The 12,120-nt window shown below is 60.0% G+C and overlaps 1 protein-coding gene across 4 annotated transcripts in view; it reads left to right on the top strand.

Annotated features, from left to right (window-relative positions):
* SECISBP2 (SECIS binding protein 2) overlaps positions 1 to 11,414 on the top strand; it is a 39,369-nt gene extending 27,955 nt beyond the window's left edge. For all 4 annotated transcript variants that reach the window (XM_074355827.1, XM_074355826.1, XM_074355825.1 and 1 more), the window contains 7 exons: positions 687 to 853; positions 1,513 to 1,651; positions 3,038 to 3,161; positions 3,764 to 3,984; positions 9,537 to 9,691; positions 9,972 to 10,164; positions 10,539 to 11,414. In XM_074355827.1, coding sequence (XP_074211928.1) covers positions 687 to 853; positions 1,513 to 1,651; positions 3,038 to 3,161; positions 3,764 to 3,984; positions 9,537 to 9,691; positions 9,972 to 10,164; positions 10,539 to 10,642 — 1,103 coding nt within the window. In that variant the 3' untranslated portion in view covers positions 10,643 to 11,414. The remainder of the gene's footprint in view (positions 1 to 686; positions 854 to 1,512; positions 1,652 to 3,037; positions 3,162 to 3,763; positions 3,985 to 9,536; positions 9,692 to 9,971; positions 10,165 to 10,538) is intronic.
* The last annotated feature ends 706 nt before the right edge of the window (positions 11,415 to 12,120 follow it).

Genomic DNA, 12,120 nt, shown 5'->3' with positions numbered 1-12,120 from the left:
AAAGAGAAAGAAAAATGCCACATATCACTCATTTGTGGAATCTAAAAAAAAAAGGACAAACGTATGTCCAAAACAGACAGACTCAGACATAGTAAAGAAACTTACGGCTACCGGGGGGAAGGGGGTTGGGAAGGGATAAATTGGGGTTCAGATTTGCAGATACTGGCATATGTAAAATTGATAAACAAGTTTATACTGTGTAGCACAGGGGACTATATTTGATATCTTGTAGCTTATGGTCAAAAAGAAAATGAAAACGAATGTATGTATATTCATGTACGACTGAAGCATTGTGCTGTGCACCAGAAATTGATTATAAACTGACTAGACTTCAATTTTAAAAGACGAATAAAAGAAGAGGCATGTTAAGTACAAGCTACCTGGAAAAATCCTTAGTCCACAAGTGAGACCCGCACGTCATCAGACTTCACTGAGAAACATCCGAGGTCTGAGTATAGGGACAGGAAGATGGCTCTTCCCAAATTGATTGAGAACTGTGTTGGATCTCTGCCGAAAGAGAGTACATTCCACTGAGAACCACTGCCAGCTAGAACCACCTCTGAGGGCGGCTTGGTGAGGAGGGGTGAGGCGGCTTCGGGGGCCCGCGAGGCCGGCGCGGAGTGAGCCCGCCCGCCGGAGCCAGGCGGCCGGCGGCGGCCTGAGCCCGGCTCCCCCCTGTGTTGCAGTCGGGGCGGTGCCCGTCCTCTCCAGGGAGTCCGCGTCCGGGAAGAAGGGCCAGCGCCCCGGCCAGGTGAAGACTCCGCACAACCCCCTGGACTCCAGCGCGCCCCTGGTGAAGAAGGGGAAGCAGAGGGAGGTGCCCAAGGCCAAGAGGCCAACCTCGCTGAAGAAGGTGCGCTGCTTCGTTGGGAGCTGGGCGCGCGAACCCTGCCGCCCCTCCTGCGTCCCTGCGCCGCCTCCTGACTCGCGCCCTGTAATCTGCACGCGCTCCGTCCGGGTGCGCGCGCGCGGCGCCGGGGCGTGGGGAGCGGCGTGGGGAGCGGGTGCCCCAGCTGCGGGCGGGGGCGGGGGAGGGGGTCCTACTTTTTAATTTACTGTCTTAATACTTCGGAGTGACGTGGACGGAAGACCAGAAGTGTGGGGAGTGTGTTTTCACTCGCATTTCCTCAGCCTCCCAGTCGGTCTGACGTTCAGGTTTCATAAACACTGGCCCCCCTTGGCGCGTGTTCTTTGGTTTAATTCTCGAAGCAGCCTGGGGGGCGCGGTCCGTCTCATGTGGAAGAGCGGCTTTCTCTGTGGGCCTGGCGGCCGTGAGGCGCGCAGCGGCAGCAGAGCCCGCGTCGCGCGCCCGGGGCTGGTGGCCGGCGGCTCCTGGGCCGGGGCTGGGGGGGTTGGGCCGGGGCGGGGGTAGGGGGGGACATGGGGGGCCGGGGAGTCAGGGCCTCGGCGGGCGCGCTGCTCACAGGCTGAACTGAGGCGGCTTATTTTGCAGAAGATCTTTATTTTTTGATGCAGGCATTGGGTGTTTTAATCGTGTGTTTAATTTTAAAGATTATTTTGAAAGAACGGCAGGAGAGGAGGCAGCAGCGTCTCCAGGAGAATGCCGCGAGCCCCGCCCCTGCCGGCGAGGACGCGCAAGGCGGGGAGAGCGGCGGCGACGAGCAGGCGCCCGAGCAGCCTGACCCCTCAGGTACGCGTTCTGCTGCTGGCTTCTGAAACAGCCCTTCAGCAGGCACAGCCGTGACACCGCCGGCTGTGCAGGGCGCTGCCCCGTCCTGCTCCCTGCACAGTGAAAGCGGGTGGGCACTGGGCTCGGGGACGTGGAAGTTTTCAGATCCCAGCCGACAGTGAGAGGACGTCCCCGGGGGTGGGTGTGGGTGAGGCCCCAGGCGTGAGCTCCGTGGCCTTGGGTGGTCCTCGCGATTTGAAGTGGCCTTGGGAACGGACACCGTTCACTGCAAAGCTGCTTTCCCACAAGTGCGAGAGGCGTGGTATCCTACAAAAACATGGGGTAAATAAGCGTGTACTTTCGGAACAGCACACGGATCATGAGCACATAGCTGGGGTGGCCACAGCACCCGGTCCAGAAGCATAGCAACCTCGCGGTCCCTGCCGTGGTCCCGGCCCGAGGCCTCGCCGTCTGCAGCCCCACCCATGAGCCTTGGGCCTTCGTCCCCGTGGGATCTTGCAGCGTGTGCCCCTCCGGCCGGCAGCATGTCTGTGGCCTGCAGAGATCATTCCCAGTTGTCACTGCTGCAGAGCATCCAGGCGTAGGGACATGCCCGGTGGCCCGGGGTGTTCTGGGAGTTTCCACTTTGGGGCTGTTAGAAGCTGGGTGGCTGTGGTGGCGTGGGATGTGTGCAGAGGACGTGAGCACCCCTCCGGCTGGCATTTCCACGGGCAGAGCCCAGGCCTGGGTCCATGGCCCTCCAGCCCTAGAGGCTCCTGCCGCATGGCTCCCAGGACGTCTGCTGTCTCTCCTGATGGGTGGGCTCCTCCTCCTGGTGCACGTGTGCTTCGGAAGTCTCTAGAAGTGACCCTTGAGGTGCTGTGAGCTGTTGCTGAATCCTGCCTGATGTGTTTAAACACACATGTTGTGGCTCTCCCAGTTCAGATGCTGACATTCAGCTCTTTTTTAAGGTTATTTGATAAAGGAACAGTCTCAAGCATTTAAGTGCAAAAAAATTCAGAACTAAAAACCTGCGTTTAAAACTGATGGATATAAACTTCAAGTTCAGTTTCAAAATTAAAAAATAAGTTTGGCCACTGAACCACACATTTAAAAATGGGTAAGATGGCAAATTTTGTGAACATTTGTCACAATAAAAGTAAGTGAAAAACTAAATTAAGGGCGGGGAGGCACCTTCAGGCAGTGCAGAGAGTTGCTCGGTTCTTCTGTTTTTCCCAGGCTATTCCTGTCATTCCTCTGCCTCCAGGATGCTCGGAAGCCGAGGCTGGCCGCTCTGGTGACACCACCCGCCGAGGCGCTGTCGAGCATTCCTGTCTCCAGGCCCCCTCGGTTTGTGCACAGGGCCCTGCAGGTGCCAGGCCATGACTTCTTTCTCTGAAACTCCAGGGGGGTCGGAAGAGTCGGTGTCCTGTGCTCCTGTGGAGGAGAGCAAGTCCAAAGAGCACCCGGGAGCTGAGCTCCAGAGGGAGGCGGAGGCCCGCCCCAGGATCCACAGCCGGCGGTTCCGGGAGTGAGTGAGCCGGGGCCGTGCCCGCGCGGGGCCGGGGACACTCACATTGAGGGTTCAGCTCTCCGCCTGGCGTGCTCAGCGCAGCAAAGCTGCGAGGCTGGGCCCCAGGGCCCAGGGCCTAGTCATAACACGCAGAGGGCTCCCTGACGTTCTGCGACATCTCTGTCCTAGTGACATGATGCCAGAGGTGCGCTTGGGGAGACGGGTCGTGAGGTGACAGCTCCTGACATCTGGTTTCCTTCTTGTGGTTTAATTTCTCTGCATTGTTTTTTAGGGAGCTCTGCCTCCTTCCCTCCCACTTTCCTGCACCGTAGACTCCCCCAGGCGTTTGTTTTCACGGGGAGCAGCCGTGGTCGGGGCGCAGTGGGGCTGTGCTGGAGAGCAGGGCGGAGGTCTCTGTCCTTGCAGTCGGGGGCGCGGGAGGATGCCTCCATCCTTACCTTCCTGAAAGTCACATTAGCGAGGAGTTCCACCTTTCTGACTAGCGGTGTTGGTCAAAGCGCGGTTGTTGGGGGTGGGGGGGCCCTCATCTGAGCTGTGGCGGCAGCCGCGCGCTGAGCCACGGCCGGCAGAGCGCTGACCGTGTCTGGTGCTGCTTCCAGCTACTGCAGCCAGGTGCTCAGCAAGGAGGTAGACGCGTGTGTCACGGGTCTGCTGAAAGAGCTGGTGCGTTTCCAAGACCGGACGCACCAGAAAGACCCGGTCAAGGCCAAGGCCAGGCGCCGCCTCGTGCTGGGGCTGCGCGAAGTCCTCAAGCACCTGAAGCTCAGAAAGCTGAAGTGCGTCATCATCTCGCCCAACTGTGAGAAGATCCAGTCGAAAGGTAAGGGCGCCGCGCGTCCCCGCCGGGCTCCGGTCGGCCCCGTGCCCGCGCCGCGGCGGCACAGTTTGTTTTGTGTTCTTGTCGTGGAGTAATTTGTTCCCAAAGTTCGTATGGTCCCTAAGGGCCGTGCTCTGTGAGGTGGCCGGGCCCCTGCGGTCCCCACGGTGTGGATCGGGTTGGCCCCTGCGAGCCTCTGGCGGCAGGAAAGGCTGCATGTCCGTCACGGGTCGTGCGGGGTGCCTTCCCGGCGTGCTCTGGGGCTGGGGAGGGGCGCTCGCTCACACCGCACAGGCTTGTGATGGCAGCCGTGGGCTTCCGTCTGTTTCGCTTATTTTTTATGACTGGTTTTGGTTGGGGGAGGTCGTTAGCTGTGTTTGTTTTTTCATGGAGGCGCCGGGGATGGAACCCAGGACCTCGCGCCTGCTGGGCAAGCGCTCTGTCCCTGAGCTACACCCTCCTCCCTTGTGCATTTGAAGTTTACTTGCTCGGTCTGTAAGTCATCCGGCCACTCTTTACTGGTCCAAGCGCTTGCCCTCCCACTGCAGCTGGGGTACTGGCTCTCTTCTGTGGGGTGTGGTACGCCGGGCGAGGTGATCACCGGACGGATGCCTGTGATGAGGTCTCTCCGTCGACCCTCGCTGGTCTGTTCTCCGTCCTTCTTGGGCCACGTGGTAGAGAGGCTGGTAGTTGGGAGCAGAACGCCGTCGCTCAGACAGCGGTCCTCCGTCGTCGTCCGAACGTTCAGAGCCCCCCCCCCCCCCAGCCAGTCCTCCCCGGGGGTGTAAAGTTCGGCTCGGCTGGAGCCCCACCCCCAGGGGTCAGCTCAGCTGGAGCCCCACCCCCAGGGAGCCAGTCCAGGTCCTAGTGCTCAGCGTTTCCGGTTGCTGCTTCCAGACTCACTGCCGGCCCCGCGGGCTTGTCCTCGTCCTGGCTCAGGGCAGGTCCAGGCCCCGCCCTCGGGACGGAGCCTCGGGGACCTGCCCGTCTGGCTGTGCCTGGCAGCGTCCCCCCCGCAGTCCTGTGGCAGGCGCTGGGCGTGACGTGGCCCGTCCCTCGGGCTCTCGGCCAGCTGCCTGGGCCTCCCGTGAGGCCGGGGGTGCATCGGGCCTCCTGCAGCCTGGCCGGCCTCCCCGCCTCCCGTCAGGGTGTGCCGTGTGTTGGTTCCCAGGCCTCGGGCTGGGAGAAGGGGTGCGGGCAGCGCATCTGGGAGGTGGGGCTTGGCGTCCAGCCTTCCTGATCTGTGGCTTTTCCACCGTTCTCCCCTGTGCCCAGGGTGCTGGGACGCTCTGCAGGTTGTGCTCCGTGTCCTCCCCCCGACGTGCCGCTGGGAGCGCCTCCCGGACCCGTGCGTGGGGTGCCGGGCCTGCTGGCCTCCTGTGACTCCCTCCTCTTCCTTCCACCTCTTTTCTTTTGGTCTTGGTTTCAGTAGAGACTTTCTAGCCCTGTCTTTGAAGCTTTGTGTGGAGGTTTTCATCTCTGGGAGCTGTGTGTGTCGTTCTCTGCAGGTTCTGTGTGTGTCGCAGCCGCTGTTGCCTCGGGTTGGGGGGGGTTACCTCCCTGAGAACCGCGGCGACGTGAAGCGTCCTTCTCCGCGAACGGCCTCCCTTTCCAGGGAAGACCAGGTGGTCTCCAGGGGGCTTGCTGTCTGGTCTCATGGTGGACGTCTCTGCACACGTCCGGGTCCACCTGTCTGTCTGTCTGTCTGTCTGTTAAGAGCCACTGCAACTGAGGGATACCCGGGGGCGTGGCTGGCATTTACAGGCGTGGAGCTGCTCTGTGGGGCAGGGGCTCTCAAACCGCAGTGAGCATCAGAGTCACCCAGGAGGCTGGAGAGGACGCGGATACAGCGGCCCCCAGCTCTGCGTTCCTGGCAAGTTCTCGGGTGGTGGTGCTGCTGCTCAGGGACCCCAGGCGCCACCCTCTGCTGTAGGAGGGTGGCGGGGCCTCTGCCCTGTTGGAAAGCACCCCAAGGGCCAGCTCTCTGCCTCCACATGCCCTGGAGGAGAACCTCGTACCTCCTGCTGGGAGCGTGGGGTCCAGTGTCGCTCAGGCCTGCTGCTCAGTGCTGGGGTGTCCGCCTGGGTGAAGTGGGCCTGGGCACCAGCTTGCTGCCACCTCATCTGAGCTGCACCCTGAATCTCTGAGCTCCCTCCGGACTTGTGAAGCTGGCGCTGCCAGCTAGTTGGCGAGCTCTGGGTGGTGAATTCTAGGGTGTAGACGGCTGGTCCTGGGTGTTTTCCCCCTGGCTTAGTCAGCTGTGTGCATCTCAGCTTCCAGAAATGTTTTTGCTCTTCTCTCGCATTCTTCTGGGGATTTTCATCCTTGAAAGACACACCAAAAAAAGGGGATGGATGTATTCATCTGACGGTCCGCCCTGTCTTCCCTGTGAGCCCCACTCCTCTCCTCTGATGCTGGGAGCGTGCTGACGGCGTCCCGAGGGCGTGCTAGGCGTTCACAGTACGTTGTGTGCTCATTCGTCCCTACGTTGTTTTGTTTTGGGGCACAAGGAACTTGATTATGTGTCTTACGAATGTTCCTTGATAGCCAGTGGGTTGCGGTCACTTTAGAGATAAAATGTAGTGTTACAGCCTGGGATTCTGTTAAAATGCTGTATTTGCTCTGAGCAGCGTTTTGCCTAATAATTCTGAACTTAAACTTTTAAGTGGAAGTTGTTTCTCTGAGCACTTGCGTGTTTTAGGTTGAGAAGTCGGCACTTAGAAGTGCTCTCAGCTCTCACTGGAGACGTGGGCTGGGGGTCAGGAAAGCATCGGACGCTTCCAGTGTCTTCTCCCAGGCGCGTCAAACAGGACACGCTGAGTCCTCCCCAAATGAGGTGCGACGCAAGTGTGAAGTGTCATGTCATCCACCAGGGTAGCTCCTCAGAGACTCGCGCACCCTGCGTTTTTACTGGGGCTGGCCATGTGGGCACCCGCTGCCTGGCATGTGCCGAGATCCCAGACGCACAGAAGAAAAGCATAACCCTCTGTTTGCTTACGTGTTTTGGACACAGTAGCCATTCTCATCAGGGGTGGGGGGCGGCGCTCCCAAAACCCAAGTTCAGGTGCCAGCCAGGGTTCAGCCGCATAAGCTGACCTTCCTAAGGGTAGCAGCTGCCCAGTTGGCCCTGTGACAGTTCTTCCCTGCACCTGCTAAAGTCACGTCTGCGATCATGTCCGGGCTTGGGGTGGACACCAGGCGTGAGAGGCCACGAGGCCAGTGTCTTAAGAGGCTCGGTCAGGGTCCTGTGATGAGCTGTCCCCTGTCACCTCTGTCCCCGTCCCCCCGGCGCCCAGCCTCACCTCCATCCCCGTCCCCCCGGCTCCCAGCCTCACCTCTGTCTCCCCAGCTCCCAGCCTCAGCTCCGTCCCCGTCCCCCCGGTGCCCAGCCTGCCCGGAACTGGGGCTCTTCTTTAACGTCTGTGCCCCTGAGGGGCTCCCTCAGCACCTTTCACACTCTTCAGGTGGCCCTGGGCGGGGGGGGGGGGGCAGGTTTAAGGGAGGTGGGGCCTACGCATGGATCCCCAGTCAAGCCAGCTGGAGTGAGTTCCCGGTTCCCACTGAGCAGGCGGATGTGCATTTGAGAAGTTGCTCTTTTCAAAGAAAATTGGGCAGTCACACGTGACCAGGTACCAGGCGACAGGACATGCTGGGAAGTCTTCCTTCTCATGCGGGTGTTGTGGGTAGTGTGCGCGCGGGGGTCAGCTTGCCGAGGACCTGGGGCAGAGCCACGATGGGACCTGCTTCCAGGTGTTAGGCTCAAGCAGCTGGCCATGCCGGGGGCGGGGTTCAGTGCCTAGTACTGTGCCTTGGCGAGTGAGTCCCCCAGATTGTTCCCACCTCCCGGATGCAACCCCCTTTGTCATATTTTGATGTGTCCTTGATATTCTGTACGTGCGCACGTGTGTGTGTGTGAGAGTATGTGTGAGATCTGGCATCCTGGGCCCCAGTTGTACCTTGCTCTTTTTAGCATCACAGTGTGTCTCGGGACCCTCCCTTTCCTCCAGCCGCACAGTCTCTTGCTGATGGACACTTAGCTGCCTTCGGATTTCTGCAGCCGTAAACAAGGACGCCCTTGCACGCCGTGGCTTCTTGCCCTTGTGAATGTCTCTGTGGGCGCATTCCCAGAGGAACAGGGCACCTGCACCTGTAAGGCTAACGCACGTGCCACCTCCCGGGCCCCCGCCCGCTTTCTTGTGGGGAGACTTGGAGCACGGTCCACTTGTGTACGGACTTGGTGTTTTCTCTAAATTGTTGATTCTCTGCTTTGGGAGGTCCGTCTGTTTTGTGTGCATGTACTGTTTTTTATAATAAGAGTGCTTTGGGTGAGAGTTGAGTATTTTTCTGGGTTGTCATTTGCTCGTTTTTCTTTACACTTGGTTTTGGCCATGCAGAGGTTTGAGGTGGGTGTGCTCGTGTGTTTAGTCTTGTTTTCACTGCGTCCAGGTTTTATGTTATTCCTCGACCTTCTCCGTGATTATCCAAGATTTATTTTTCCATTGCTCTTTCCTGGGTTTTCCGTGTTTTCATTTTTGTTTGCTCAGGGAGAATGTGTTTCGGGTGGGGCCTCGCGGGGGCTGCCCTGCTGTTGCTGCTCCGCTGCCTCTGGGGCTTCGAGATGCCCCTGCTGACCCGCCCTGCTTCCGCGCATTTGGGTCATTTCCGGGCCCTCCCTTCTGCCACCCTGCGTCCCCTTATCACGTTCTTGTAGTTTTAATGGAGAATTGGCATGTGATCATCCTGGATCGTTCCATCCTGGAGTCGCGGTGCCTTGTGTGTGGACAGTCTAATCACCAGCATGTTGAAGTTGCTTCGTAAATCCCTCAGTTTCTTCGTATGGTTGTTGCCACCTGTTGGGACTCTCCGGCTGCTGTTGGAAGTGGAGCCATCTTTTCTGTTTTCTGTTCGGCCGGATGATGCCTGCGTGCGTGTTACTTGTGCGCAGACGCCCAGATGTGATTCCTTGTTGGTTCTGTCCCTGCAGTGCTGCTGGGTTTCTGACTCTGGAGGCCGTCACCCTCACACAGAGCCCCTTCACCCCTCTTCCTGCTCGTGGTGTCCCTGCTCCCCAGCTCCACCCTCCTCCCCAGCCCCACTGCCGCCAGCCCCCAGCCCCCAGCCAGGGCCTCGCTGGGAGGTCGGGTGGAGGCTGGAGACTCTGGGCAGGTGCCCAGTGACCTCTCGGACTGCAGATTTTCATCTTTCAGCAGGGTGCAGGGTTTCCCGAGGATTCAGGAGCTAATCCACGCGAGGTAGATAGACCGCGGCCTGGCGCCTAAGTGTTCATTTCCCGCCACAAACAGCGCTCGCTGTTGACTCGACATGGACACGTTTGATTCCACGAGAAGTGTCTTTTTTGGAGAGTTGATTTCTTCCCCGTGGCTCAGAGCAGTAGTGTACTTGCCCTGGAGTTTCCCAGCGAAGCCTGGCCCGGGACTCTGGCAGAGGAAGGAGGTCGCTGGGAGTGTCGCTGTCTGATGGGAAGAGCCCTTAGCGACTGGTGCGGCCAGCACGCTCGTGTGACGCACTCCTGCTGTGTCTGTTCCCTCGACCAGGTGGGCTGGACGACACGCTGCACACCATCATCGACCATGCCTGCGAGCAGAACATCCCGTTCGTGTTTGCTCTCAACCGCAAAGCGCTGGGGCGCAGCCTGAACAAGGCGGTCCCCGTCAGCGTGGTGGGGATCTTCAGCTACGATGGGGCCCAGGTGAGGCGGGGAGGGGGCGCGGCCTGTCTGCCAGTGCTCGTGGGAGGGAGTCGGGAGAGGTGGGGCTTGCCTGTCCTCCGGGGGAGCAGCCCGAGGGCCCCGGGCTGGAGGCGGCCGCCTTGGCGGCCTTGTTTCCTCAACAGCACAGGCTTGGGATTCCGAGAGCTCTGGGCTCACGGCAGGCTGGAGGCATCCCTGTGGAGGGCGCCGTCGCCAGTTTGCAGGGGGCCGTGTCCTCTGTGGTTGGGGGACATGACCTGTGCTCTCGTTTCTGCCCAAGGACCAGTTCCACAAGATGGTTGAGCTGACGATGGCGGCCCGGCAGGCGTACAAGGCCATGCTGGAGAATGTGCACCGGGAGCTGGCGGCGGCCCCCGGGCCCCAGGCCCCGGCCAGCCCGCCTGTGCAGGGGCCCGGCTGCTCCACGGAGGACGGGCCCCCGGACCCCGCTGGGAAGGAGGAGCCGCGCTACAGTGAGTGCGGGGTGGGGGGCGGCTGAGCGCCCTCTAGGTCTTCATGCCTCTCAGGCCCCATTAGGCTGGGTTCAGACTTGTGAGGGCTGGTCAGTGGGTGTCTCAAACAGACCTCGGGTCAGTCAGCACCCGAAGGGGGTGGCCTTGAGGACAGCTGTGTCCCCCGTGGGCCGTTGTCAAGGCCTCTGTGAGCCGTGGTCAAGGCCGCTGTGCGCCATGGGGACCGATGCTGCTCACAGGGGTCGCAGCGGGGGGCTCAGAGCGGGGTCCTGGCCGGGACCTGTCTGCTGGGCGGGCCGTGTGCTGCCTGCCTCCCAGGAGGCCTCCCGGCCTGTCCCTGCCTGTCCCTGAGCTGTGTGCTTTCCTGTTCCCAGTTGAAATCTGGAGAAGGCACCTGGAGGCGTACAGCCAACGTGCCCTGGAACTGGAGACGTCGCTGGAGGCTTCGACCTCTCAGATGATGAACTTGAATTTGTAAGAAGAGTTCTGTCCTGTGTGTGTACATTGGGAGTAAGGAGGGGTTTGAAAGACTTTGGGGCCTTTTTCTTCTCAGATCTTGGTTGACCACGCGTGTTTTTATGACTGTTTAATTGGGAGTCACCCAGCAGTGTCTGCCGGCATCCCCGGGCCCCACGGGTGGGCTCTCCGTAGGCTGGCAGAGACCTTTTCCAAAAGCCTTGGGGCACAGCTTTGGTTCCTGAGTACAGTGAGGCTGGAGGGGGCCAGGGAGGGCGGCGCTCAGAGCACCTGCTGCTCCGGAGACGCGTTGGCGTTGCAGGGCAGCTGGGCCAGGGTGTCTGTGGGAAGCAGCGGTGGGCCGAGGGGATGTGGCTAGGAGGCTCTGAGTGCCGGTGACCCAGCACAGCCCCGGGGACGCCGCCGGACGGGCCCTGCAGGGGGCCGGTGTCGGGGCAGGAGGCAGGGTGGGGTGCCTTTCTCAGGATGTGGCTTTTCAGCCAGAAAATTTGGGGGATACTTGAAGGGTTTGCTACAATGAGCCTCAGAAGGAAAATCGGTTCTCTGACCTGTGACCTTTTGACATGAATTACTCTGTTTATTCTTAATTTTTCAAAGGAACACTGTGTATTGAAGTCGCTGAATTTCAGTTTTGATAATCTTGAGTCTTTCTTTTGTAAATGAACACATTCTGGATGTGGTCTCTGTCCTAGAGGCCAGGAGGACAGCAGTCACTCCTGTGTTTTCCTGGAAGAAGCTTATTTATTTTGAATAAAGAGTGATTATTTAACTTCGCTGGGGCCTCTGCCTGTCTCGGGCTAGTCAGCGGTCCCCTCGTCCTGATCTGGGACTTCGGGGCATCGTCTCTGAACGGAAGGGGGCCGAGCAGGGAGAAGCTCGCTGCGCCCAGACCCACGCCTCCTGGGTCTCACAGCAGTGACTGCTGAGTGTCAGGCCCTTGGCGGCCCCGTTGCTGACCCGCCTCGTCCAGCCGCCCGCGTGCCTGTCACGTGGGAGATGGCGGGGACAGACACTCTGCTCTGTGCTTACCAAGCCAGCAGGGCATTGCGTGGGCCTTGAAAACGCTGAGTTGGATGTGGTCACGCCAAGTGCACCCCTGAGAGTGAGTGGCCTGTGACGAGCAGATAAACGTGGGACAGCGAGTCGGAAACGGCCCGCTGCGTGGCCGGGGCCGGGAGTGAGGCGGGGGCCGTCTGTGCAGCAGTGATCTGTCCTCTCATCCGGGACCCCCGTTGTTCCTAGTGTGCGCCTGCTCTTCCCTATACTTTCTGAGCTGTTTAAACGGGTGACGTGACACCTGGTTGACCGAGCCCTGCGTCCCGTCCTCGGGTTTAAACGGGTGACGTGACACCTGGTTGACCGAGCCCTGCGTCCCGTCCTCGGGTTTCTCCCCCAGGAGGAACCAGCGCGGTCTTCCCTGCCCACCCTGTGTCAGCGTAGCAAGTCGACTGTAGTAGGTTAGACAGTCAGAGATTACTT

Source organism: Camelus bactrianus, chromosome 31, assembly GCF_048773025.1.
Source record: "Camelus bactrianus isolate YW-2024 breed Bactrian camel chromosome 31, ASM4877302v1, whole genome shotgun sequence".
Taxonomy (NCBI): Eukaryota; Metazoa; Chordata; class Mammalia; order Artiodactyla; family Camelidae; genus Camelus; species Camelus bactrianus.
This window is presented reverse-complemented; position numbering and strand designations above follow the sequence as displayed.